This window comes from Poromitra crassiceps (genome assembly GCF_964638095.1).
Source record: "Poromitra crassiceps genome assembly, chromosome: 13".
Classification (NCBI taxonomy): Eukaryota; Metazoa; Chordata; class Actinopteri; order Beryciformes; family Melamphaidae; genus Poromitra; species Poromitra crassiceps.
The window spans coordinates 44,692,427-44,719,318 of record NC_139644.1 but is presented as its reverse complement, the minus strand read 5'-3'; the positions used below and the strand labels follow the sequence as shown (position 1 = coordinate 44,719,318).

General features: G+C 43.8%; 1 protein-coding gene across 1 annotated transcript; it reads left to right on the top strand.

The window, feature by feature from the left end:
- Positions 1–2,738: 2,738 nt before the first annotated feature.
- Positions 2,739–25,854, top strand: LOC310788582 (H-2 class II histocompatibility antigen, E-S beta chain-like; the record flags this gene model as incomplete). The annotated part of the gene is made up of 8 exons (XM_083650113.1): positions 2,739–2,831; positions 4,914–5,034; positions 11,717–11,983; positions 13,418–13,631; positions 14,124–14,191; positions 14,375–14,488; positions 22,854–22,877; positions 25,721–25,854. The coding sequence occupies 7 exons, from the start codon at positions 2,739–2,741 to the stop codon at positions 22,874–22,876; spliced, it is 900 nt and encodes a 299-aa protein (XP_083506239.1). The 3' UTR covers position 22,877; positions 25,721–25,854.
- Positions 25,855–26,892: the final 1,038 nt, after the last annotated feature.

The window sequence follows — 26,892 nt, the reverse complement described above, 5'->3', positions numbered from 1 at the left end:
ATTCATAACAGCATGGAATAATTCAGGACCAAGGTTTTTGATCAATATAAGCAGTTGATCACTATAAGTATGTATATATATATATATATATATATACACACAGATCCTTTCCCAAAAATTTGAATATCATGGAAAGTTTTCTTCCATAATTCCTTTCAAAAAGTGAAACTTTCATAGATTATAGATTCATTACACACAAAGTGAAATATTTCTAGCCTTTATTTGTTTCATTTTTCATAATTTTGGCCTACAGCTCCAGAAGACCCCCAATACAGTATTTCAAGAAAGTATTATAGTGTGAAGAAAATCAGCAGTTACTTCTCAGTTATGACTGACTCCAGCCTCAATCCACTCCCTCTGAATCTCTGCCAAATTTTTTGAATCGTCTTTGCTTGACAATCCGCTGAAGTCCACGGTTATCCATGTTATTTCCATGATATTCAATTTTTTTAAAGGATCTGTATATATGTGTGTGTGTGTGTGTGTGTGTGTGTATGTGTGTGTGTGTGTGTGTGTGTGTGTGTACACAAAGGGGAAAAAATCATTTTAGGAGTAGAATGTGAATCTGTATGAATTTTGCAATACAGATGTGGAGACAACAGATCACTTTTTTCCCCTGCAAAATTACTCATAATTGGCCTAATTTTAATTTATGGATAATCTAGCATTGATGCATTTCTACTTGAACATGTCAAATTTGGAATGTTTATAGAAGATAGCAACATATTTTTGGCAAAATATTGTATAGGCCTACACAAAATTTAAGGCACAACAGGGCTGTGTCTACCCAGTTGTAGCCTAATTTAACCTCTGGAACAATTGTTTTGTCCCTGGAATATAAATAAATAAATAAATAAATAAATAAATAAATAAATAAATAAAGTGCAAATAATAATAGGTAGATGTCCAAGAAGAATAAATGTGGGTCATTTATTCACTGGGTATGCAGTGTTATATTTTTCAGCCAGATGCAGGATGATGGCTCTCTCTCTCTCTCTCTCTCTCTCTCTACTTTATTACACTGGTCAGGTCTGCAGTCTATATATCCCCCCCCCCCCATGTCTCATCTGTATCCATTTGTCTGATGTTGTTTTTGTGTGTGTAATGTTAACAGTTTGAAATAAAGATTATTGGGAGGGAGGGGGGGGGGTTGAGAGTGACGATGGGAAGTGAAGAATTTTGGCACTTTTGCGTTGCCGTAGTGTGACGTTGTGTCTGCGTCCAGGCCATTGAGGCTACGTGTGTCCTGGCGCCATTTTATGAATGGGATTTCAGGAAGCAAACATGCGCCCAGAGTACTGAGCAACAATCTTTGAAAAAGTCGTTTTAAACCATAACTTGTCTTCACCTATCTACAAAACACAGGACTGATTATAAAAGCGATATACGGACAATAACAGACCGGTTGGTGGCGATCATCCGCTGCCTTCTTGCAACTTCATCACAAGAAAAACAAGACGTGCACGACAACAAAGAACACTGAAAACTTCGGGGCTCTTTGAAAAGCAGATCGGTAAGAATATTTAACGCTATATTTGTAAATCCTATTGTGCTCTGCTGCGATCTTACCATTAGCCATTTCGCTGGTTAGGCAGATAACAACAAGTTAGATGGCTAATAGTTAAATGACGTTGTGTAGACAGCTGTTTGTGTTACACATAGGCCTACAAGTAGCAGAGGCTAGCGTTAGCCACTCTACCCAGTGAAGAAATGCATGGGCCATCTACATCTTGTTAAAAACCTTCCACGTTTCTTGGAGTAAAACGTAAAAAGGCATCGGTTGCAAACATCTATTTTGTGCTCATTCTGGATATATCAATACACCATTTAACGGTGTTATTCGGCCGTTTAACGTTAACGTACATAATTCCGTTTGCTTTCGCGGCTAACAGACAATTGATTAAACTAACATTACAGAGTACAGACCATTGTTAGTGTGTTGCTGCTCACGTTAATTTACTGCGTGCATATTCTTCTGTTTGCGTGCACGGCCATGTAAGATGAGATCAAAACTAACATTACAGAAAGTTACAGTCTGTGACTGTTAGTCTGTAAATCGTTTGTATTATTTATTTCCTTTTACCCCCACACTGATGCAAGCTCTATTTTGGACCAAACAGGCTTGAGATGAGCCATATGAAGCTGCTAGAGTCCAGCAGCTGCATAAATACAAAAATGTGAAATTATTATCGCTTATCGGACAAGAGAAGCAGATATTTGTCTGTTATAGGTATCAGCTCAAAAATCCCTCCTAGCAGCATCATAAAAGGCATTCAAATAGCTATTTTATTTTTCTAATGTAGCTCCCTTTGTTTGTTTCAGGTTGGGCCAATGGACAGCTTTGTCAGAGACACATTGGCGGAGTGGCAACTTCAAGACCTCGTAGATAGTTTTAAAGGTAAGGTTTCTATTTTATTTTTTATAAATATTCTTATTGAAAATTATTATTTCTTTAGCCATAGCTTGGCCTCGCCTGCCCTATTGGCACGCCCGTGTGTGTGTGTGTGTTGCTCTCACTAAATATTATTGCATCAGTGATGTCACAATGCCTCCATGTGTATGTGTTTGTGTGCCTCATTGTGTGTGTGTGCCCCCCGCCCCCTTTTTGTTTTAATACATATAAAATTGTACTTCAACAAACTGTAATGACTAGTCTTCATGTCCTCAATCTTTCTTGTTCACCTCTCGTCCATCTCTCTCCGCTGCATAGCTGGGTTTCGGAGGAGCCGGCCTTGTCCATGGACACCAATGTGAAAATCATGCAGGCCAGCCTGAAGGCCACGTGCAACGCCGTCAAAGAGAAAAAGACCTGTGACTCCCTCTGCCTGCAAGTGTTCTCAAGTCCAGGAGTCCAAGTCCAGGACTCGTGACTCGACTCGAGGCACTCGTGACTCGGACTTGGCTATCCGCCTCTTCAATGAGACCCGAAAGCCTCCACAAGCCCATGCCCCCCATGGACTTATCCCACAGACACTTGAAGACACTTGACATCTTTCATATGGACATTATTATCCCACGGCCATGGACACAACCATTACACATCACTTAAGGACTTACTGGGCATTTTATTGACTTATTACACGCCACGGACATTTACATGGACTCCACTATGTCACTTTCAAGGTCTGTTACTTTGCACTTTAATGCAAATTAATTTGAAAATTGCCTTTCTGTCTGCCTGATTTGTATTGCTGCGCTGCATACTGCACAAAGGCAAATTCCTCATTTGTAACATTTTGGGGGGGGGGGGGGGGCACCAGCAAAAACCTTGCCTAGGGCACTGGTCCAGCTTATTAACTGTCCCTAGGATCAAATCAAATCATGGGAAGGCTGCATTTACCCACTATGCTTCTGCTAGCTGGAACAAATTGCCTGAAGACCTCAGATCTGCCCCAACTCTACTTACTTTTAAAAATAGACTAAAGACTTTTATATTTACCTTCGCTTTTAATTGCTGACAGCTGTTTCTATTGTAATTACTGCTAAAAACTGCAGGTCGGGGGGATGGTTCCGTAATACGGATATACTCACAAGAGGGTGAGGTGATGCATTAGGAGGGACGCCTATTATGCAAACCCAATGAGTCCTCTATAAGTTTTTAGCTCTTTTTGCAACTGCTGCGCCTGTTGCTTAATGCACTTTGTATCCTCTTTTTTAAAGTTTTACTTTGTTTCGAACTCAAGCTCTCACTCTAGTGCCATCTCCGCTGCGCACGCAGCAACTGGAAGAATGTTATTTTTGCTCCAAAAATGATCTTTATATAAAACCAAACCACCCACCAACAGGTGGCGTGGTACCCCCTGGGGCTGAGGCGGCCACCCTCATTCCTCACCACGTGACTACGTCACGTCCACCCAGACCCAGGAGGCCACTCCTTCGTTCTTCCAGCTCGCTAGTGGACGTGTTTTTGAAGCTCCGTGTGTTAACTCATAGTTTGCGCTCTTAAGCTAAGCTAATTCCGTGTTATTGCCCACCTTAACAAGGCTTGCGTGGACGAGATTCTTCAGGCTTCGGGGACCCAATCCTGCATCTCTTCACCAGCGGCAACGGACGAGCTCATCATAAGCTAAGAGCATCTTGCCTTATTGTGTGGTTAACAATTGTTGCTACCGCCGTGTAGCTTGCTTCGTTCACCCCGGCTGGGGTAACGATAAAGAAAGGGCATTTCTGAGAGTTAACTCGAGTGGTTGCCGCTCTCAGTTATTTGAATAGCTAGCTTGCATCCGGGCGGATAGCATCTTATCTTGTGTGTTAGCACATTGCACTTAGGCTACCGCCGTGTAGCTGGCTGCGTTCTCCCCGGCTGGGGTGACGTTGGTCTGAGAGTGTAACTCAAAGGTTGCCGCTCTCAGTTGTGAATAGATAGCTAGCTTGCATCCGTGCGAATAGCATCTTGCTTTGTGTGCTAGCATATTAGGCGTAGGCTACCGCCGTGTAGCGCACTTACGTTCACTCCAGCTGGAGTAACGTTAAAGAGAGTAGTAACTCAAGAGCTGTGCTCTCAGTTATTAGCTAGATAGCTAGCTCGCATCTGTGCGGCTAGAATCTGGCCATATTGTGCGTTAGCACTTCTGCTACCACCTTCTTACCATTGCACGCGCAGGTTCGTTAGCCTTGGGGCGGCTTACTGCTTAACTTCTGACACGCTAGTCCCTAGCTTCATACGGTAAACTCCCGCTATCCGGGTACAGCCTGCGAGAGCTTGCTACGAGTTAGCTTGTTAACTCGTGCCATGAGCCAGGCGGCTGCCATGGAGAAGGGAGGGACAGCAAGGGGCTGCGAGGTGTTTAGGGCTACGCTGGCCGATTACGATCGGCACGATAGCTGTGTGTTCTGCCTAGGGCACGAGCAAGCTGCACAGGCGCTGCTGAAACCGAGGTTTTGCAGCATCTGTGCTGACTTCAACTTGGCAGTGTTACGACATAGAGCCACCCTCCAAGGCGTACCAGCTAACGGCCAGGCTGGAGGAGAAGGCGTATTTGGCGGCGGGGCAGTCCGCCGCCAAATACAAAGGAAATGGGGATACGCCCACAGGTGAATCTCCGTCACTATCCAGTTCAGCGCCTCCAACCGCACACCGCCCTGCTTGTTCAGGTGGGCGATCGCGCGCTGTATTGTCCGAGCGGATCAGAACATGGCGCCCATGTATGAGCCGCTGGAAGTGAACCAGAGCCAGGCGAATCGCCCCAGGGGGCACCACGCCACCTGTTGGTGGGTGGTTTGGTTTTATATAAAGATCATTTTTGGAGCAAAAATAACATTCTTTCAGTAGCTGCGCACGCATCGGAGATGACACTAGAGTGAGAGCTCTCGTTCTCACTCGTAAAACCCGGGTTGTAGCACAACCCTAACGTTTTGCTGTGATGCTTTTAAATGTCCATTTTATTATCTTCTTTTATTCTTTTATTTTCCTGTCAACCATTTTATGTGAAGCACTTTGAATTGCCTCTGTGTATGAAATGTGCTATACAAATAAACTTGACTTGACTTGACTTGACCTCGTAGGAGGGGTCAACAATCAGCCAAACTGCAAACATTTTATTTGTTTGCCTATAGAGACACTGCGTAACGCGTCATCATTCAGAAACCACGCCCAAGACGGGGGAAAACAGAAAGCCCCCCTCCAATCCTGGCATTCTCCTATGTTACGTGTATGGTTGCGTGTTGCACAGAAATATCGTATATACGGAAGATGAACACTCCAACTTACTTCTTGACAGCTAGATCCACATTTTTCTTCTCGCCAATTCTCAATGGCTTCCTTGTTTTGCTGGCGATTTTTTACATGTGTTGTCTGCGCAGCCCACCACACAACAGCTTTTAGCTATGTTTAATTCAAGGAAAATGACGCTGGTGTGTGGAAATGAATGGAGCCTTTCCCCCTTGATGGGCGTGGCCTATTCCATGCAGTGTCTCTATGGGGCAAACTTGCATTCTGGCAACGCAGTAGTATTAAAGGATGGGTTTTCCGTGGGGAATATGAATATATATTAAATCTCACGCTCCTAAGGTTTTCGAATCTGTTGAAATTTTTGAAATTGGATATTCACTGCCATGCCTATCAAGCATCTATCACATTATTTCCATGTCGCTCTGACGCAAAACGCGTCGGAGCGACACTCCCCGCCTTGCGGAAGTCGTGCACCTATGAACTACAACTGTTGTTGGCCATGGTCCCGCCTCTAGAGGTCCTCCACGCCCCTTCAGAGGCCTTGACAAAAACAAAAAGGCAGCCATCTTTTTCAACCGCCTAGCCTGCTGTAGCTAATATTAGCTTCCCATAGTTCCTTGCAAAGAGACCATATCTCGGGAACGGAAGCACTAATAGACACGGGACTGGCGGCATTGGAAAGCTCGTCAAATTTTACATCTAGTAGTAGGTGGGTTGAAGTAACGAAATCAACGCTGAGCAATGTACCCGTTTTTACACATTTTTACAGAAAATAGTTACAACATCAGATGCGCGTAACTCCTACGAAAATGCCTTAAAATGCATGAAAAAAAATTTATGAAGACATCTCCCGACATATATACTACCGTTTACATTTGGTGCAATTTGGAGGCAATTTTATTTTCGATTTATTTCTTCTTCTTTGTATGTTTTATTGTCGAAGCCTTCTTCTTCTTCTTCTTTGAGTTTTATGGCGGTTGGCAAACATATATGTGCATTACCGCCACCTACTGGAGTTTGATATCAGCCAAATGCCTGAGGGGTGGGCATGAAAACGAAGGCCACGCGAGCCCAGTGCATTGTGGGAAATGTAGTATTTCGAGTCCCCGCACCCGCACCTAACCCCCACCACCCCCCCCCCCCACACACCCAGAGTGGATTTCGGTTGATATCTCTGTGAGTAAACCTCCAATTTCAAAAATTTCAACGGATTCGAAAACCTTAGGGGCGTGAGATTTAATATATATTCATATTCCCCACGGAAAACCCATCCTTTAAGACCTATATCCACACTTTGTTTTAGCGATGTACCAGCGCCGGAGAGAGTAATGCAGTGACTTGAAGTTACTTGGATTAGTAAAACTAATAGCCACTTTCATGAACTCCGGGTCAGGCTCAGGGTTGCTTTCCCTGAGCCTGACCCGGGCAATACGTGAAGTGCACCCTTCCAGACATGAGGCATGTTGCTTTCATACATGTGGAGCACCTCCAGGTGTAAAGTCGAGAGGGGACGGGGGCGGGGGGAAGTGGGGCATGACGACACAATTGGGCGTTGTAAAACTGACAACACAGCTGCACTTCATGCATGGAAGACAGCAGTCTGAGCGTATAGGCTACAGCCTTAATGTCACAAAGTGAATCACATTGACATTCAACAAACTAGCATGACAGGCAGAGTCTGATAACAAGTTGCTAAAAATACATAATAGGCGATAACTGCCCGCTAAGGTTTGCGCATATATAATCGTTTCCGCATAACGCTAATTAATTAAATAACTCACGCCCAGATGCATCAATTTCCTCAAGTCTCAGAAAAAAGTGCTGCAAAGAAATCAAGTCTGCTAAAAATAGCCGGGGTATGGTGGCGCAGTCGGTATCGCTGTCGCCTCACAGTTAGAAGGTCCTGAGTTCGATTCTCGCCTGGGACACTGTGGGCGCTGTGGTTGTCTTCCCCCGCATATCTTCAGTGCCTACTGCCCAGGTGGGTTATCTCGTCGTAAGGGCCTTTCTCTCTGTGTGGAGAACCCCCCAGGGGGTTCCTCCATATGTAACCCCCCCACTAAAAACATGCAGAAGATCAGATCGTCATCGTCATCCGACCAGTGACGACAACATCCGAAGTTGGTCCCCGGGCGCTGTACGAGAAAGCGACCACTGCTCCTGGCCTGCCCCTCGGAGGAAAGGACATGCCTGGATGGGTTAAATGCAGAGGACACTTTTCACCGGCCACCGTCAGCATGAGTGTGTTGTGGCCGCATGCATGTATTGTGGTGTTCGTGTGACAATAAAAGACGGGCTTGTCTGTTACGAGAGTTTTTAAATATACAGTAGACAGGAAGCTAGACATTTTACCTTCAAAGTAAAAGCAATAACTTATTACTTGTTGAACAAAAAACAGATCAGTCGACTCACTACGGGTTAAAATTGACTTTTCGAAGGCAGCAGATATTCTTCCAGTTTATCTCTGTTCTGTATCTTTCGGATCACATACACAAAAAACATTGCACGTGCATTTACTTTATTTAATTTCCTTTATTGCGAAGGTTGTACCCGGAAGTTTCCGTTTTATACTGACTGACTTGACACTGCTTGGATTTTATGTTCACATTTTGCGGTTCTGCTGCACGTGAATCGTTCACAAACGCTATGTATAATAAACGTGAAATCAAAGGCATGAACGCAACCAGATCCAGATAATCTACCTAGCGATGTCCAATACTGGGAAGCAGGATGACCCTTGCGTCCAAAATGCTTGAGTATATTTTGAAGGTGGTGTGCTGCGCGAAGCTTTAGAGCAAAGCCAGCGTTTCAATCCAGCCTATTGGCTGACACACGGAGCAGGTTCGAGCTTCATTTAGAAAAACTGAAACTGCGTGATGTTTGCTCACTCACTCATTCACATCAACTATTTATATAATAATCATCTGTCATGCTGCCTGTCTCTCTCTGGCTCCCCCGCCTCCTCCCACTCGCTTAGCCCAGCTACAGCACTCTGGAGGGGAGGGGGACCGCCTCACCCCTCACTAGGCTAGGATGAGGTCTCAGAGCCGGGTAGGAGGGTCTCGGGAGCGCGCTTAGGTCTCCAAATTGTGTTCATACATACACCGTGGAAATTGCAGTAACTTCCCAGAGCTACACACACAGTGTGGCCACTTCGTGGGTAGCCTTATAGACCCCTTATACAGCTTGTCAACATGGAGCTGCGCGCGCATCGTGTAGGCAAAAAGCCCGGAGCCGCTCATTGACACAGACAGAGCTGTGTGAAAGACGCCGCTGTCAAGACTGCTCTGTGCTCATCTGCGACACACAGTTAGATTTTAGTTTTAAAATGCAGTTCTCGGCTTACTACCACAGCTTATCGCCTAGTGATAAGCAATGTTATGCATCGAAATTAACGTTGGTTAATGGGATACGTCTTACAGACCCATACCATACGCACTGGCGCTGTCAATTCGCCAAGCCTAGAGTGGCCAACAATACATATATCGTGCATTCCTTTATAACTGGGGATAGCGTAGATAATTATTCTGTAACTTGCAAAGATATATTGTTATGTTGATAATGCACACAACTCAATAATGACATTATGTAACGTTACTTGGTGTTCTAACCGAGTGATGTGGCTGAGCAGCCTACAGTTTCAGGCAGCTTACCTGATTATGAAGAGCACTACATTTCGGGCATTTTTAATGATGTCCTCGTTCCAATCAGTTCAACTCAATAATGACATTTGATTTAACGTTACTTGGTTGTTAACTAACCGAGCGATGTGGCTGTCACTAGCAGCCTACTACAGCATACCTGATATGAAATGAGCGAGCACTGCAAAGTCGGGCATTTTTAACGATTTCCTCTTTGGGCTTGCAACCAAAGACACCTACTGTTAGCATTAAATGAGTTGACGGGATTCGGTAAAACTTTAGTCCTTGCTTTGTTGATAGTGTAACAGACTGTTCAGTGTTGTGTTGTGTTGTGTTCTATTGCGTGTGTGCGAGGCTGTGTATGTTCCCTCCGGTTGCCGTAGAACAGGATATGTGGGGAGAATAAAGGTGCAGCTGGTTATAACGTTACAGCCTGGCTCTATCGTTTATTATTTTATTAACCAAGTGTGAATAGGCGGACCCGAATACTCTGCTACAATAGCTTTCCGATTCTGGCATCCCACTGTACAACACGAAGACATGTCTTGCTCGAATAGTTTTCGGACCACTGGAAAACTACTTGACAGGGCTGCGCGGAGTCTGTCTTTCTGCCTCCGTCTTGCGCATCTGATGCTGTTTGTTGTCATTGTGACGTAGGCGTATAATTGGTCTATAGAGAATTGATCTTGATGATATTATGTGCGACCACATCATGGAGTATGCTATGCACATTTGCCTAATTTGCAGCGTCATTGTGATGCCCGCAGCAATCGGCTCCACTGTTCTTTACGGCTGCCGAGCGGGTTGGCGAGGTGGTGGAATCTTCCGTTCCTTGCAACCTCGATGGTATAAGTCATCCACTGTTTAAGACCGTGGTGATGTCTGAGTGAGGTCGAAATAGATCGTAAGTTATGACTATAATTATGGATCTATGAGGTGCATATATGTGTGCACTTCTCAGTGACTTCTCTTCGCCACTAAGCAACTGGGGGCACTGGACTTAAAGATGGGTCAGGGTTTGCGTAGATTATTTGCGTAAGTTGTCTTGTTTACTTTTAAATGGTTTTGTTGTTTTGTTTTTTACATCTATACATCTCTGTGGGAAACCTTTACAAGACGATACTGGGTGGTGAAACACGGATTGGATCGAGTAGATAGTCACTGGACAGGTTAATCATGGTTTTAGTAGGGATTCTACGCCAGGATTGATAGATGAGACGGACTGTGGCAGAGAAGGCTGCTTTGGTGTTTCACTCCCTTGTTGTTTGTCCTGTCTTCAGATGCATTATTGAACACAAATCATCTGCCTGTATCATCTGTCATGAGCATAACATCCTGTTTGTCCTTTGTCAAGGGATTCAAACCTTTAATAAACCCCCTGGAAATGTTCCTCTGGTCTTCAGTCTGATCGGTGTCCCAATTGCTGAGGCTAAAAGAGTTAACCACATTTAGTAGTTTTTACAATTAGGCTATTGGGTGATTAACGTTCATGCATATTAATCATTCGTGCATATCAATTCATTAAACAACAAATCTCACGGCCAGATAGATTTCCTTAGGTACAAAGTGCACACTTGTTTTTTTTTTCCCTCCCGGTCTACCTGTCTTGTATCGTGAAAATGATTAGATGAATGATGAAAACGATGAGAGTGTTGCATTATATATTCAAGAGATTGTCAACCTGGCTGTAAATAGCCTTTCCCAGCATTTAATGTTACCTCGATCACTATTTGACAGATGACTTTTGTGTGATGTGCAAACAGGGCAGGCACTCACTTTGGCACATCGTCACCCAACGTTATCGCCTGAATAATGCTGTGATTTTTCAAGGAGTGGAGAATTGCTTTCTGAAATAATAGCCTGCCTCACATAGACACTGTGGTTCCTGCAGCACACTACAGCACACCACAACATATCCACGTCCCCTCTCCCCCGTCGCCCCCACCACACACATGTGTGAAAGCAACAATGCTTCTTGTCTGAAAGGGTACACTCCAGGTCATGTCTGTCCGGGGAATGCTTTGCCTCAACTACCCTGAGATAATCCAGAGTTTGCGTCTGAAAGTGTCTCATGATGCTCTCTTGCTCTGCCAGCAGCAGCCTTTAGGCTGGACTGTCTGCCTGGCAACAGGTGATGCAGGTCATGTGAGCAGTGTGTAGCTCCAACCTACATTGTTCCTTCTCAGTTTAGTGTCTCGCAACCCAACAGAGGAACATGGCTTCATATCTTCTGCTCTTCTTCATCAGTCTGTATGGAGCAGGTAGGATTAATACATCAAAACCTGATCAATAACTAGATCATACAGGGGATTATATTCTTCAGTTTGAATGAAAATTTCAAATGCCATTATATTTAATGTATATCTGTGACACTTAGAACATTCATTTTGTATTTGATCTCCAGATGCATTTGAGGAATGGTGGGTGGAACGCTGTGTGTTCAACTCCTCTGAGTTGAAGGACATCGAGTACACAGGATCAAAATATTACAACAAGGTTGAGCTCGCCAGGTTCAGTAGCAGTGTAGGGAAATTTGTTGGGTACAACAAGCAAGGGATGAAGCAAGCAGAGTACTTGAACAACAATACTAAATACCTGAAGCGGTTGGCGATGAGCAAGTTCACCTTGTGCAAACCCAACATTGATATTTTATATGCTTACGATATGAGAGGTGAGCTGCTGTTCTTTATAACAACACAATGCATTAAACCGTAATAATAAAAGACACATCACTAATTTAATCATTACCACCTGAGTCTTTGACTTTTAATTTCAAGATAAATGAATCCAATTGGAAATATATTGTGGCAGATTTTAATGTTTCTACTGAATCAAGTTTATTTATACGTTTAGAATAGAGTGATTACTTAGGTATATGCTGTCAACCTGTTTCCTTCTATGAAATATCTACTGTATATTGATTGATAGATCTGTTGATCAGTCAAATCATTCCATGTAAACATTTTTTTATTGAGAACATTCTTACCCATGTGTGTTAATAGTTTCTCACACATTACTTCACCTAAAAAAAAACTTTAAATACAATTGCAGGAAAATAACATTTACATGAAAGGTCTTTCATTATTATGTTATGTATTATGTATTATTATGATTATATGTTTTTCATTCAAATTTGTTGTCTATAAACTCTGAACCAGACTGAAGTAAGTGATGCCATCTGGTGGCAAAACACTGATATTACAGTAGTAGTACTATTACTCTAACCATAGACTGTACAGTGTAACCAGTGATGGGCAAGCTACTCGGAAAATGTAGTACCAGGTACTCCAGATTCAATCTGGGAACCCAGAGTCTATTTTTATTTGAAAAAAGAGCCCTACCGTCAGCTTCCTGTACAGCGTGCGTCTCCTGCCACCGTCACTTCCTTTTCTGTGCTCCACTGTTTACAGTCTAAATAGCAACAAGACGAGGAGCCAGGCACAGCCAGTCAACTTATCCAGTGCTAGAGCATTGGAGTTGTCGCTGTGACATTATTTTCTCCTTTTTGTTCACCTGGCCCGCTTTATACTTGCAAAAGTTACCATTCTCGTCTTTCTTTTTCCTCTCCTTGCAGACCCACGAGATGACTGCCCAGTGCCCGGTCAATAGTTATTGTTATTTTTTTGTTTTTGCTCCAAGTGAAATGTTGTATGGTCACTCATGATTCAGTAGGTCACAGGTTCGGTTGGTCCGAGCCTTAAAACTGGTTATATAAGGATTTATTTTGAAATGTCTATGAAGAAAATCAATGGGGAACTAATCTTCCGGGGCGAGAGATGTCTGTCAAATTGCACACATTGAGACCTTTCAGAGAGGTAGTTTACAAACCAGCTGCCCACACAGCCTGGTCAGATATACCAAATCAACTTATGTTTCAGAATAAGCTGGTCAACAGTATCAACATCAGATGCGGAACAACCAAAGGGATACAGAGGTAGTTATTTTGATTCTAGGACATACAGATCAGAAGTTTTCAGCCAAAATGTAGAGTTGCTTGTTATAGTGCCAATACACATGGGTTTCGTACACTGAGTAGCGGATCAGATTAAAAAAAAAAAAAAAAAAAGTTTCTGGAACCTAATTATAATAACACTGTGTCCTCCAGTCAAACCCTCTGTCAGGCTGACCTCAGTGGCATCCTCTGGTGTGAAACACACGGCCATGTTGATGTGCAGCGCCTATGACTTCTACCCCAAACTGATCAATGTGACCTGGCTGAGAGACGGACAGGAAGTCACCTCTGATGTAATTTCCTCTGAGGAGATGCCGGATGGGGATTGGTACTACCAGTTCCACTCCTACCTGGAGTACACACCCAGGTGAGTCCAAATCCACCTGGAGTACATGCCCAGTTAAGTCCAAATCCACCTGGACTGTACACCCGTCAAGACCCACCTGGAGTACACAGCCAGGTGAGTCCAGATCCACCTGGAGTACACAGCCAGGTGAGTCCAGTTTCACCTGGAGTACACAGCCAGGTGAGTCCAGTTTCACCTGGAGTACACACCAACCAGGTGAGTCCAGTTTCAACTGGAGTACACCCCCAGGTGAGTCCAGATCCACCTGGAGTACACACCACATGAGTCCTGATCCACCTGGAGTACACCCGCAAGTGAGTCCAGATTAATTTCAGTTCCATTTATTTTACAATTAATTAAAATGAATTGAAACATTGTACCTCATGATAAAACATCTATCTAAAATCAAGTTGACAATCAGATCCACCTGCACACACCTAGGTGACTCCTGATCCACACAGTTCAGTCCAGTCCTAAGATGTGACACTAAACAAAACTGTCTGTGTTGAACAGGTATGGAGAAAATATCTCCTGCATGGTGGAGCATGCCAGCCTGTCCGCTCCTCTGATCGAGGACTGGGGTAACTACCTGTCTTCCTGTCTGTCTCCCTGTCTGTCTGCCTGCCTGCCTGCCTGTCTGACTGACTGTCTGTCTGTCTGTCTGTCTGTCTGTCTGTCTGTCTGTCTGTCTGTCTGCTGTCTGTCTGTCTGTCTGACTGTCTGTCTGTCTGTCTGCCCGTCTGTTGACATGTTTCTCTCAACAGATCCATCAATGCCTGAGTCTGAGAGAAACAAGATAGCCATCGGAGCCTCGGGGCTGGTTCTGGGTCTGATCTTTTTTCTGGCTGGATTCATCTACTACAGGAGGAAGGCCCAAGGTGAGTCTACTAGACCAGTTTAGAACAGTCTAAACCAGTTCAGACCAGTTCTGAACATTTCAGACCAGGGCTCCATCCGAATAGTCAATCCTCCTAACTCCTTTTCCTACCATTTCTTTGACCTCGTCGGAAGTAAAACACGCAGTAGTAGAATGTACAAGGTAGGTGTAGGTGCTGTAGGTAACACACTGACTATACATAAGTACCTCATACAACCATCTACTGTAGGTAATACACTGACTATCCATAAGTACCCCATACAACCATCTACTGTAGGTAATACACTGACTATCCATAAGTACCTCATACAACTACCTACTGTAGGTAATAGATTCAAGATTCAAGATTTTTATTGTCACTCCATGGTACAAGTATCACGTGTGAAATTCTTGTGCTGTGGACTCCGTTTACAACATAGTACAAATGTAGGCATATTAGTGCAAAAACAACAAGAGACACAACAAGCAATAAGGCAGTATAGTGATAAGACAAGTCAGAGACAGTGGCATATTCACTGCACATAGGTGCTGTGCATACTTTAGCCGTGCTTAAACATTTTAAATTCGGCGTATTTGACATATAGGTGCAAATAGCATATTCCTTATTAAACATACAATTAAACGTTAGACATACGTAATGGTAGCAGCTACGTACAGTATGGCTACTACACTATTTGTGTATGTTAAGGAGTCTTGTGGCCTGCGGGAAGAAACTGTTCCTCAAGCGATTTGTGCGTGCTTTTGGAACCCTGTATCTTCTCCCTGAGGGTAGCAGGGAGAACAGGCTGTTGTGGGGATGGTTTGTGTCTTTGATGATCTTCAGGGACCTCCTGAGGCACCGCTGTTTATACAGTTCATGCAGATCTGGCAACTCACATCCTGTTACGTGGTGGGCCGCGCGTCTCACTCTCCGTAGCGCCCTGCGGTCCATGGTGGTACAGTTCCCGTACCAGGTGGTGAAGCAGCCAGTCAGCAGGCTTTCAATGGTGCCTCTGTAGAAGTCCGTGAGGATTTCTTGCCTTAGCCCAAATTTCATCAGGCGTCTGAGTCCATGTATTCGCTGTTGGGCCTTTTTGACAACAGTGGCGGTGTGGCCGGCCCAAGTCAGGTCCTGGTGGATGTTGACTCCCAGGTACTTGAAGCTGTCCACCCTTTCCACCACTGTGCCGTTGATGGTGATTGGGGGGTGTGTGCCCCCCCCCCCTCCTGTAGTCTACAATGATCTCCTTGGTCTTGGAGACGTTCAGAGAGAGGTGGTTGTCCTGGCACCATTGTTCCAGGGCCCCCACCTCCTCTCTGTAGGAGAGATAGTCAGTGTAATACACTGACTATACATAAGTACCTCATATATCTATCTACTGCAGGTAATACACTGACTATCCATAAGTACCTCATACAATTACCTACTGTAGGTAACATATTGACTATCCATAAGTACCTCATATAACTATCTACTGCAGGTAATACACTGACTATCCATAAGTACCTCATACAACGACCTACTGTAGGTAACACATTGACTATCCATAAGTACCTCATATAACTATCTACTGTAGGTGTATAAGGCACTGACTATCCATAAGTACCTCATACAACCATCTACTGTAGGTAAGGCACCGACTATCGATAATTATACCATGGTCTGGGTGAATACTCGATTCTGATTGGCTGCAGGGTGTCCATTAAAAAGTGATAATGTACAGTTGGTAAAGTCGTTCAGCCAAATGGTCTGTTCACCATTCATATCAATGCACCATAGTTTCAACAGTGGTATCAAGAGAGCAGTTTGAGCTCTGTTAAGAGCTCAAAAAAAGTAATAAAGTAAGTATTTAAATCACCCCTGTGTGCTCAGTTTATCAAAAATAACTATTATTTACAATTTTGATTTTCGTTTCGGAGATTTCCCTCCTGACAGAATCTTCATTGCGAGCAGAGCGATGTATAATGGAGAGTTCCGACATATCCATTCACTCCAAGGACCCGTTTTTTACCTCACAAAAGTTACAAGAAGTAAGGTTCTGGATTAAGCAGGGCTATCAAGTTACAGCAAAATGGACCCTTTGTGATGTACTTTGAAAGGGTCAGACGTTTAAAAAATTCTAATTGTATATTATCAGCTTTATTTATGCATCCAAACGTAGCACAAGCCCCCTTCCTGGCTAGTCATTTGGCTACATGGTTAATCATTTTCGACCTCCGCTGACGCAAATCTCCGACTTAATCGCTCTGCTCGCCCTGACTGCTTTCACTTCCTGAAATCTCTTCGCCTGTAAATGTTAATATACTTGGCCAATATGTACGTAACATACAAAATAAAGCAAGTGCCCAAACGGCAAACGGTAATGTCTTAATTTAATGTAGAACGCAAAACACCCGCATTCCTGTGATAAAGTTAACGTTTGGGTCGGCTTTAAAAAGGAAGGCGCTGCCTGGTTCCCTGTTGCCAGGAAGGTAGGAGGGACTATTTTATTTCGCGGAAGACTTTGACTTATGAATAACAGCCATTTAAACAGCCATTTAGATTGCTTTATTTATTACACATGGAAATATAAATGACTGGTCTTGTTTTGTTGGCAAGTGACCATGGTATAAGCGGGTTAATGCCCTTCGAGGTGTCCATTATCACTTTTTAAGGGACTTCGCTGAAGCAACCGGTCCTCGACTGTGCCTCGGCCCGGTTCTCGTTTCAGTGTCGTCCCTTAAAAAGTGATAATGGACACCTCGAAGGGCATTAAGCCGCTTATACCATGGTCACTTGCCAACAAAACAAGACCAGTCATTTATATTTCCAATGTACACCTCGTCGGGCATTAACCCTTACGTACCTCATACAACTATCTACTGTATAGAGGGTATGAATGTGATGTCACAGAGGCAGAAGTCACTGTACCCACTGAGTCAGAGCAAGACTGAGCTTGAATGCAGTAATCAGCCTAGATAACTGACACCTGCTGCTCAGGGAGGAATTTGACACTCATTTTGACACTCATTCCTGATTGAGGGGGCGTGTTCCAGTGGGTGTGCATTAGGGATGTTCATTTTGAAAATTTTCCAAAATCAATAATCGGTGAAAATTAACGATCAATTATCGATTATCGATCATATTAATACTTAGAAAATTTTCATTTTTTTTTTTTTTTTTTTTTTTTTTACAAAATGAATGCCTATGGCAGAAAATCCGAAAGACAACTTAGCGTTTTCTTAGTGTTACTATGTTAATTCTATTGGGTCTCATAGATTACTACTTTAATCTATTGTAAATATCAAAAAAACGCGTGCTTTTATTTTGAAAGGCAAAAAGCATTCAACCGGAAGTGAAGTTGTAAAAAATTGTTGCTAACTTCACGGGCATTCTTTCCCCACACGGAAGAACAACCAAAAACAACGAATGACAGCGTTTTCATGTGATGCCTGACAGCTAGTTTGAGTGATGCTTGACAACTAGTCTGCAGGACGATCGACAACGTTTTTGTGTGAGACGTGAGGCGTGATGCCTGACAGCTAGTTTGAGTGATGTCTGACAACTAGTCTGCAGGACGATCGACAACGTTTTTGTGTGAGACGTGAGGAGTGATGCCTGACAGCTAGTTTGAGTGATGTCTGACAACTAGTCTGCAGGACGATCGACAACGTTTTTGTGTGAGGCGTGAGGCGTGGTGCCTGACAGCTAGTTTGAGTGATGTCTGACAACTAGTCTGCAGGAGGATCGACAACGTTTTTGTGTGAGACGTGAGGAGTGATGCCTGACAGCTAGTTTGAGTGATGTCTGACAACTAGTCTGCAGGAGGATCGACAACGTTTTTAGTGAGGCAGGAGGAATGACAGCGTTTTCGTGTGAGGACTGAAGGTGTTTCAGAGCACACTCGACGGTTTACTATAGGAGACATGACAACTGACAACGCTTTAGACTGAGGAACGATAGCCTATACTCTGACTGACGAGGATGCCCTAAAATGGTTGCCGTACACAGGGATACAATAATAATCCCACACATTTGCCCCTGTGTGGCCCGCGATGGAATTGCAAAAAAAATTTTTTTTTTTTTTTTACAGTGCACCTGAACGCAACATGCAAGATACCCGCTGAATAAGTGTCCAAATGTTCATGTCATTCTGGCCAATACTCTTCTGTTATAGCATTTCAGTCAGGAATATGGAATAGCCTATCTTTCAATAATATTTATGACTAAAAGGCTATAAGTAATCTCATGTGTAAGAAATGTCTGTTCTACATTGAAGTAGAAATTTAAATAATTAACTTGTTGGTTTTGGATTTATTTAGCTTCAAGAGTGCATTTTTGTTCTTGTGTGACCCTCAACACAGGCTTTGAGAATCCCGGGCCACTTACTGATACTTATGCTTAAATTAACCAACTCATATTCTGGTTTATTTCAAGAAAAACATTTCGGCAAGTGGAAATTCTAATTTTCTGGTAACTTTAAAATCTAGCAGCCATATTGGCAGGTGGTGAAAAAAGTTAATTTCAAGCCCTGCAGGGAGAGCAGGTGGTGACATACAGTAGGAGTGAGTGAGAAAAGGATCAAATATTGGTGGTTAACTCATTCATGGCCAGTTTAGGACTGCCAATATTTAGCACAGGCCAAAGATTTTCATAATTGTTGGTCATCTTTCAAGACCCACAGTAAATTATCTATTAGCACCAAAGTGATTTGCAATACCTCAAAATGAAGATGTACGTCTCTGGGTTCACCAGGAAAAAAAAAGTGAGCTTTTAGCATGTTCTGTACTCTACTTATAGCCATTTATATACACCCTGTTTTCACCAAAAAGGTCTCTCTGAGAAGATAAATTGCAGAAAATGGCATTTTTGTAAATCACACAATCTCAGGCAGAACCCCCTCTCAATTCTTTTATTTTGAACTGTATTGACATCAGACATGTCAATATTATTCGTTATGACACAAATGAAAAAAAAAAAAATATATATATATATATATATATATACATGAAGTGTTTTTTTTACATTCAACAATACAGTTTACTCAGTGTGAGTGAGTGTGATCATAGAATAGAATGCAGAGATCAGTGTAGTCTCTCTCACACACACACACACACACACACACACACACACTCCTTACCGCGAGATCATCCGGGTCCTGTCGCATTGGAATCCAGTCTTCCTCGCCCTCGACAGGAAAGTGGCTGTGCTGCTTCGCTCTGTGTGAAAGCCATTTCTGTGGCGAGGCTGCTGTTCTCCTCCTCACACAGTTGTGACTCCGTCTCGTCTCTTTCGGGCTGGGACACAGGAACGGGGTCGAGGGACCAGGATCGATCATGTTGGTCACGGGTTTGACTACCGCGAACGATCGATGTCCACTGCCCTGCAGCAAGCCGATCAGCTTGTGCAGCGCGCCGAGGGGCGTTTCAATGGCGTTTCTCCTCTCTGCACAACTTCACAAGGAAGCGCGTTTCTCTGTTTTCTGTTTTTCCTCCTGCTCATTTCAAAACAACAGCTGCGGTATGTGTTTGATCACGTGTTGTCGGCTTTGACTTTGAGGCTAGGGACCTGATAACATGTCACAGGCTGGGGAAGTGTTTGAACTACGCGCTGCACTAATAAAAACAAAAACACGTCAAACACGTCTTTGGCGTGGATGGCTATTCCTGATAACACGTCAAAGACGTCTTTGGCGGTGAATGAGTTAAGACTGCATCACAACTGTTAATTTAAAATGAGTTATTCCTCTAAACCTGGCTTCAAATGCCCTAAATTTTTCGCGCTGGCGCCGTTCAGCCCTCAGCAAAATCTGGTAGCGAGGACATTTTTTTGTGGCCCTTTCTATCATCAAAGTTGCCCATCCATGGGTTACGGCATGACAATATTTGTTCGGCCCCCGGCAACAATCTGTGTTTCTCATGTGGCCCCCCATGAAAAATAGTTGCCCACCCCTGCTCTAAAGCATGGCATCCCCTCCTTTCCTGTTCTCTCCTCTTTCTCTCATACTCCCCCTGCTCTCCCTCCCTACCTCCTCCCCATTCTCTTTCTCTTTCCCCTCCCCTGCTCCTTCCCCACCTCTCATTCCCTGCTCTATCCTCCCCCACATTTCCCATTCCCTCCCCACCTCCTCCCTTTCCCTGCTCTCTCCTCCCCCACATCCCCCCGCTCTCCCTCCCTCCTCCCTTCTCCTGCTCAGAGTCCTGCGCGGGTCTGATTTTCAAGACCCGGTTCCGCCCGGCCCCGCGACGTGCAGTACCGACCCCGCTCCGCGAACCCGCTCATATGATCAGTCAGTACCGCAACCCACCCCGCCCCGCAGACATGAGACCCGCGCCCCGCTCCGCTTCCGCATATATACATTTCTTTGAAGTGAACATAACCAAAGTAACTGCGATCGTTTCACAATTCACACAGGAAGCGAATAGCGGTCTTTTCTGGCCGAGTCACTGACGAGAGCCAACAACGGTGGTCGGTGCAGTCGGACTCGGCAGGCATTGCATAACGTTATTTACAATTAAGCACATTGACGGTGTTTTGTCACTGGTGCCAGTGACAGTGCTAGCTGTCATGCAATGCAACAAGCTAGCTAGCATAGGTCTAGGTCTAAGATACTGAACGAAATGTACTACTGAACTGAAGTCAGTCAGTGACCTATACCTGTCTCTTGTGCCTGCCCTGCCCTGAGTGACGACCTGACCACTGACCCCCCCCTCCAATAAACAAGCCAATACTGCCACTTAGCCGCCAGGATTTGCAACTGCAGTATTTTCTCTGAGTCTGACTGATTGTGACAAAGACGTCAGGTCGTCAGACTCAGACAAAACATGAAGTTACACACTGACTGAATTATTATCGTTATATAAAAAGTAAATAAAAATACATATATTATACAACACCCGCGACCCGGGCCGCATGTTGTTTATTCTACCCAGATCCGAGCCCGCAAATAAAATGAAGACAAAATAACACCCGCCCCCCGCATTTTATTGCGGGTACCCGGCGGGGCCCCGCGGAACCCCGACCCGATGCAGGACTCTGCTCCTGTTCCCTCCTCTTTCCCCCTTCCCACCTCCTCCCCTTCCTGAACTCTCCTTCCCCACTATTCTAAAGCATGGCACCCATTATCTTTATCTTTCCCCACCTCTCCTTCCCTGCTCTCTCCTCGTCCACATTTCCCATTCCCTCCCCACCTCCTCCCTTTCCCTGCTCTCTCCTCCCCCACATCCCCCCGCTCTCCCTCCCTCCTCCCTCACCCTTCTCCCTCTTTCCCCCTTCCCCTGCTCCTTCCCCACCACCTCCCCTTCCCTGCTCTCTCCTCCCCCACATTCCCCATTCCCTCCCCACCTAATTACTTTCCTGCTCTCTCCTCTCTCACATTCCCCCTGCTCTCACCCCCTGCTCCCTCCCCACCTCCTCCCTTTCCTGTTCTCCTCCCCCACTATTCTAAAGCATGGCACCCATTCTACACTAAAGCATGGCACTCCATTATATTCTATATTTCTATATTTTCTATATTTCTTTATCATTGTTCAATGTATTATTATTACTACTGTAATTGCTACTGTTCTGTCAGCAATAATTAGCTAGACATATTTTCTGTGAAGTCCTCTGAGACATGCTTGTGAATTAGGGCTATACAAATAAATTGGACTTGACTTGACTTGGCTTGACTTGATCTGCTGGCCACTGAGCAGCTCCATTTTAGGCAACAATGCGGTTAATTTACAACTTTTTCAGGGGAGGTTTTGCTAGCATAGAAAGGTTAGCAGAGTAGCCAGCGAGCGTTTTCCGGTCACGTCATGCTAAATGGGAAATTATTGAAATTACCCAAAATTATTTTCAGGTTTTTGCCTGGAACAGCTGTGAGATCCATAATAATCAGTGTTTTGGGTAACTCATTACAAAAGTAACACATTACATGTAATATATTACTTTTAGCAGTAACTCAGTAATATAACTTATTACTTATAGGAGTTACTTTGTCAAGTAACTCAAGTTACAAATTGAGCATTTTTTTTTTAAATCAAAGCACATATTGAAATAATTTCCTAATCAAACTGTGTGTTTTGATGCAAATAACCATTATAGATGACAATAACAAAGCAAATGGAAAATTTCGAATTTTGGAGTGTTTACACTAACTTCAAGATGGTTTATGTCATTCTGCTACTGCTGTTATTACAGTGAAAGTAATGCAAAAGTAGTGCAATAAGTAATGAGTTACTCTACACAGACAGTGATATTAGAAAGTAACTTATTACTAGGTAACTAGTAATATGTAGTATATTACATTTTGAAAGTAACTTGGCCAACACTGATAATAATACATGAATAACAACAGTGTCTTCTTCTTTTGTATTTATATGAGTAAATAACAGCAATGTCTTCTTCTCTTGTGTTAAATCAGGTATTCTGGTTCCTGCTAACTGAGGTAAGAATCCTAAACATGTCTGTTGTCTGTCTGTCTTCTGGAAGGAAGCATTATTAAGGAACCCACCGCGGTTCCGGCAAAACCACACCCTGTGCCCGCCTACGCAGCAGTCAAGTGCCGGGATTGGTCAGGAACAAGTATTTTAAAACTCTCGTAACTCTCGTAAAAAACTCTCTCGTAAACTCTCGTAACGGGACAAGCCCTGTCTTTTATTGTCACACGAACACCACAACACATGCATGCGGCCACAACACACTCATGCTGACGGTGGCCGGTGAAAAGTGTCCTCTGCATTTAACCCATCCAGGCATGTCCTTTCCTCCGGGGGGCAGGCCAGGAGCAGTGGAGCAGTTTGTTCCCTTTTTGACAGCTCTTGCCTCTTGACAGCTTGAATCTGCCACACCACAAACACTGAGCCCAGCCCAGCGATTTCATTAACCAACTGAATTGCTCTGGATAGCAGACATTGAAATAAATTATGGTCACAAATGTTCCTTATAATTAATGCTAATGAAAACGTAACACACAAGCTTTTAACACACAATAGCTTTTTAAACACATTTATTTTAAAACATGATTTTAAATGTCATGGGCTTTAGCCAAAGTTTCAACAATAGAGCAGACATATTTTAACGTGCTCTACAATGAAAAATAGAAAGTTAAAAATAGTCCGAACAAAAAACTGCAATCTACAAAAACCTGCAATGATAGAACATCATAGAAGTTGAATCACACACAATCACACATCACAACCAATAAAACCAAAAGTAAAATATATAATTATAAATACTCATAAAACTCAAATGGAATAGTTAAACATGCAACTGTGGCGATCAGGTGAATATAAACACTATAACACTATACACTGGCTGGTACTGCAGGCTGTATGAATTTGAAAGCTGCATAAAACATTTTAAAATAATCTAAAGAGAAAATAATAAGTAAACAGAATAAAGAACCATGCTGGTTGGCATTCAACAGCTGCTTGCTTCTCAAAGTTGGCTTCACCTCTGAAGCCAAACGTCTCGACAAGGGTCAGATCAGAGCAATTTAGAGAGAGGGGGGCGTCAGCGGAGGACTAAAATGAGCAACTCATTAGCCAATGAACAGCCAGGAACAGCTACGGTGGCGCAGTCGGTAGCGCTGCCGCCTCACAGCTAGAAGGTCCTGAGTTCGATTCTCGCCTGGGACGCTGTGGGCGCTGGGGTTGTGTTCCCCCCCCTATCTTCAGTGCCTACTGCCCAGGTGGGCTATCTCGTCGAAAGGGCCTTTCTGTGTGGAGTTTACATGTTCTCCCCGTGCTCCCCAGGGGGTTCCTCCGTACATAACCCCCCCACTAAAAACATGCAGAAGATCGTCATCGTCATCCGACCAGTGACGACAACATCCGAAGTTGGTCCCCGGGCGCTGGAAAGAAAAAGTGACCACTGCTCCTGGCCTGCCCCCCGGAGGAAAGGACAAGCCTGGATGGGTTAAATGCAGAGGACAAATTTCACCGGCCACCGTCAGCATGAATGTGTGTTTGTGGCCGCATGCATGTGTTGGGTGTGTTCGTGTGACAATAAAAGACGGGCTTGTCCGTCTACTAACTGTTTAACTGTCTCACGCTACTTTTGAATGCTAAAATAAAGCTGATAATGTACAATTTGATTAAAAAAAAAAAAAAAAAACTTTCAAAGTACAACACAAACTGTCCATTTTGCTGCAACTCGACAGTGCTGCTTAATCCAGGACCTTACTTCCTGGAACTCTTGAGAGTAAAAAACTGGTCCATTGGAGTAAATGGAGATGTCGCGACTCTTCTATATACACGACTCTGGGTCAGATCAGCGAAATATTCATCCCATTGGCTCACGTGAGTATGGGTGCCTGGCCAATCCCAGCGCTTGACTGCTGCGTTAAGCGGGCACAGGGTGTGTTTTTTCCGGAACTCGGTGGGTTCCATAAAAACAAGACCAGGAGACCTGGTTCTGCCAGACCCAGAAGGAACAAATTCCTAGTAGGCAACACACCTACAAACCACTTCATAAGTTAAAAGTATAAATCATTTTAGGCATTTTGTGTGTGTGTAGCATTTTGTGTATAGGGGTATTTGGTTGTAGATTTGTGTATAGGCTAGACCAGCAAACCTTCCAGTCTGATTACATTCACCTGTCCCTTGTTGATTAGACCCTCATTGATTTTACTTGCTCACCTGACCTGCCCAACGCAGCTTCCCAATGCAATCTGAGTGGCTAAAACATTTTCAACTCATGAATGTTACAAGTGTGTTGTGGGTTTATGGTTGTGTAAATATGATCAATTGCTGTCATACTATTGATTGCCATCTCATTAATCAGTTGGCTGTAGGTGATATTTATACAAATTATCTTCAGGTGTTGTGGGCCCTCTATTGCCCTCTAATGTACTGTAGTTAATGACCACATTTAGACATGTCTTTCTTTTAACTATTCCATAAATAAATAAGTATGATCTAATATGATCTAATGCCCAATAATGAACCAAACTAGGCAGCACAATTACAACAAGTACAGATCCTGTACAGTTACACGGCACATGTTTAAACCAGTTGAATTAAAGGTAATTCAATGTTTGTTAGTGTCCCCATTCACTGCTGGTTCAAATGGTAGCAAGTCCAGACCTGCTCTGTTGCCCCTGGTGGTTCAAATCTGAAGCGTTCCTGAATGGCTGGGGAGGAAAAGAGGGACAGACAGACCGACCAACAGACCGACCGACGGACAAAGCCTCCTGTAGGCCGACCCCCTGGGTCTGGCAAAAAGGGGGAAAAAGAACGCTGGAAGGAAAAGTCAGCAGTAATTAAACATGCTTCCTTGTGTTTGCAGTGCTGCCACCTGCTGCTGGAGAGGAGGAGCTGCTGTGTCTGCTTCAACACTGCTGTGATACACATTGCACATGCGCTCTGATATCAGTGATGTATGGTGGAGATATCATCATCATGATCATTTTTTGCAAGTCCAAGTCAAGTCTCAAGTATTTGTCCAAGCAAAGTCTCAAGTATCGTATGTCTAATGTTACTCAGGTAAACAGGAAAACTACCAAGTAACAAAACTTCTCCAGTCAAATGATACTGGCATTCGATCATTTTTGTGCACAAATCTAGAAACAAGTGTATTTTAAAATTTGTATGGTTTTGCTCGCAGCCAATCACCACAATTGTTCTTCAATTTAAAGTGATTGGCCGACTACCACTAGCCTGACTCCACCAGACGGGGGCGGCATTGTTCCACAAATTCACAATCCACCTCAGTCTGGCCCTGGCCTCAGAGAGGCGCTCAAACCGGCCGCCACGCAGGCGCACCAATCAGCGTGAGCTAGGGGCGGGCTTTAGGCGAGACCGGGTGTGACGCCACCGAGAGGCGCCTCTGCGTTTGTAGTTCTTTCACTATTCAACATGGCGGCGGCTACCGAGGCTAGCTCCAGTGAGCTAGTCAAACATTCTATTCAAAACAATAAGCTAACATAAACATTAAACACTTGATCTTACAGTGAGTACGAAACCGTAACTGTATTGCTGTAACGTTATCAACTATGAACGTTAGTAAACAAGACATTGTTGTAGAATTTGGGGAGATAGCCTTCAGACCGCTAGGCTGGGATAACTTATTAGCAGCTGTAATGGCTAACGGCTAGCCATTCACGCAAGTCACACAAACACAAAGCCCTTCTCACTCTCACCACAGCCCAGTAAACATGCAATCTGTTAAACCATCATTTTTGTTCCAAATCGAAATAAATCATAACGTTAATCAAAATGCCACTGAATTATTAGCTAATCAACACAGAACTGCAAAGATCAGTGTGATGTATTGTCCCTTTACTGCTAGCTGAAGTGTATTCTGCTATGATTGGAATGTTGGCTGCTGTTTAATAAACCACGTTAACTCACGTTGGTGTCCGAGTGACATATTATGTTATACAGGCGAGATTAAATATCTCAGGATACAATACAACAATCAGTTTATCTGATATTTTCCCCCGTTTGCATAAATTATAC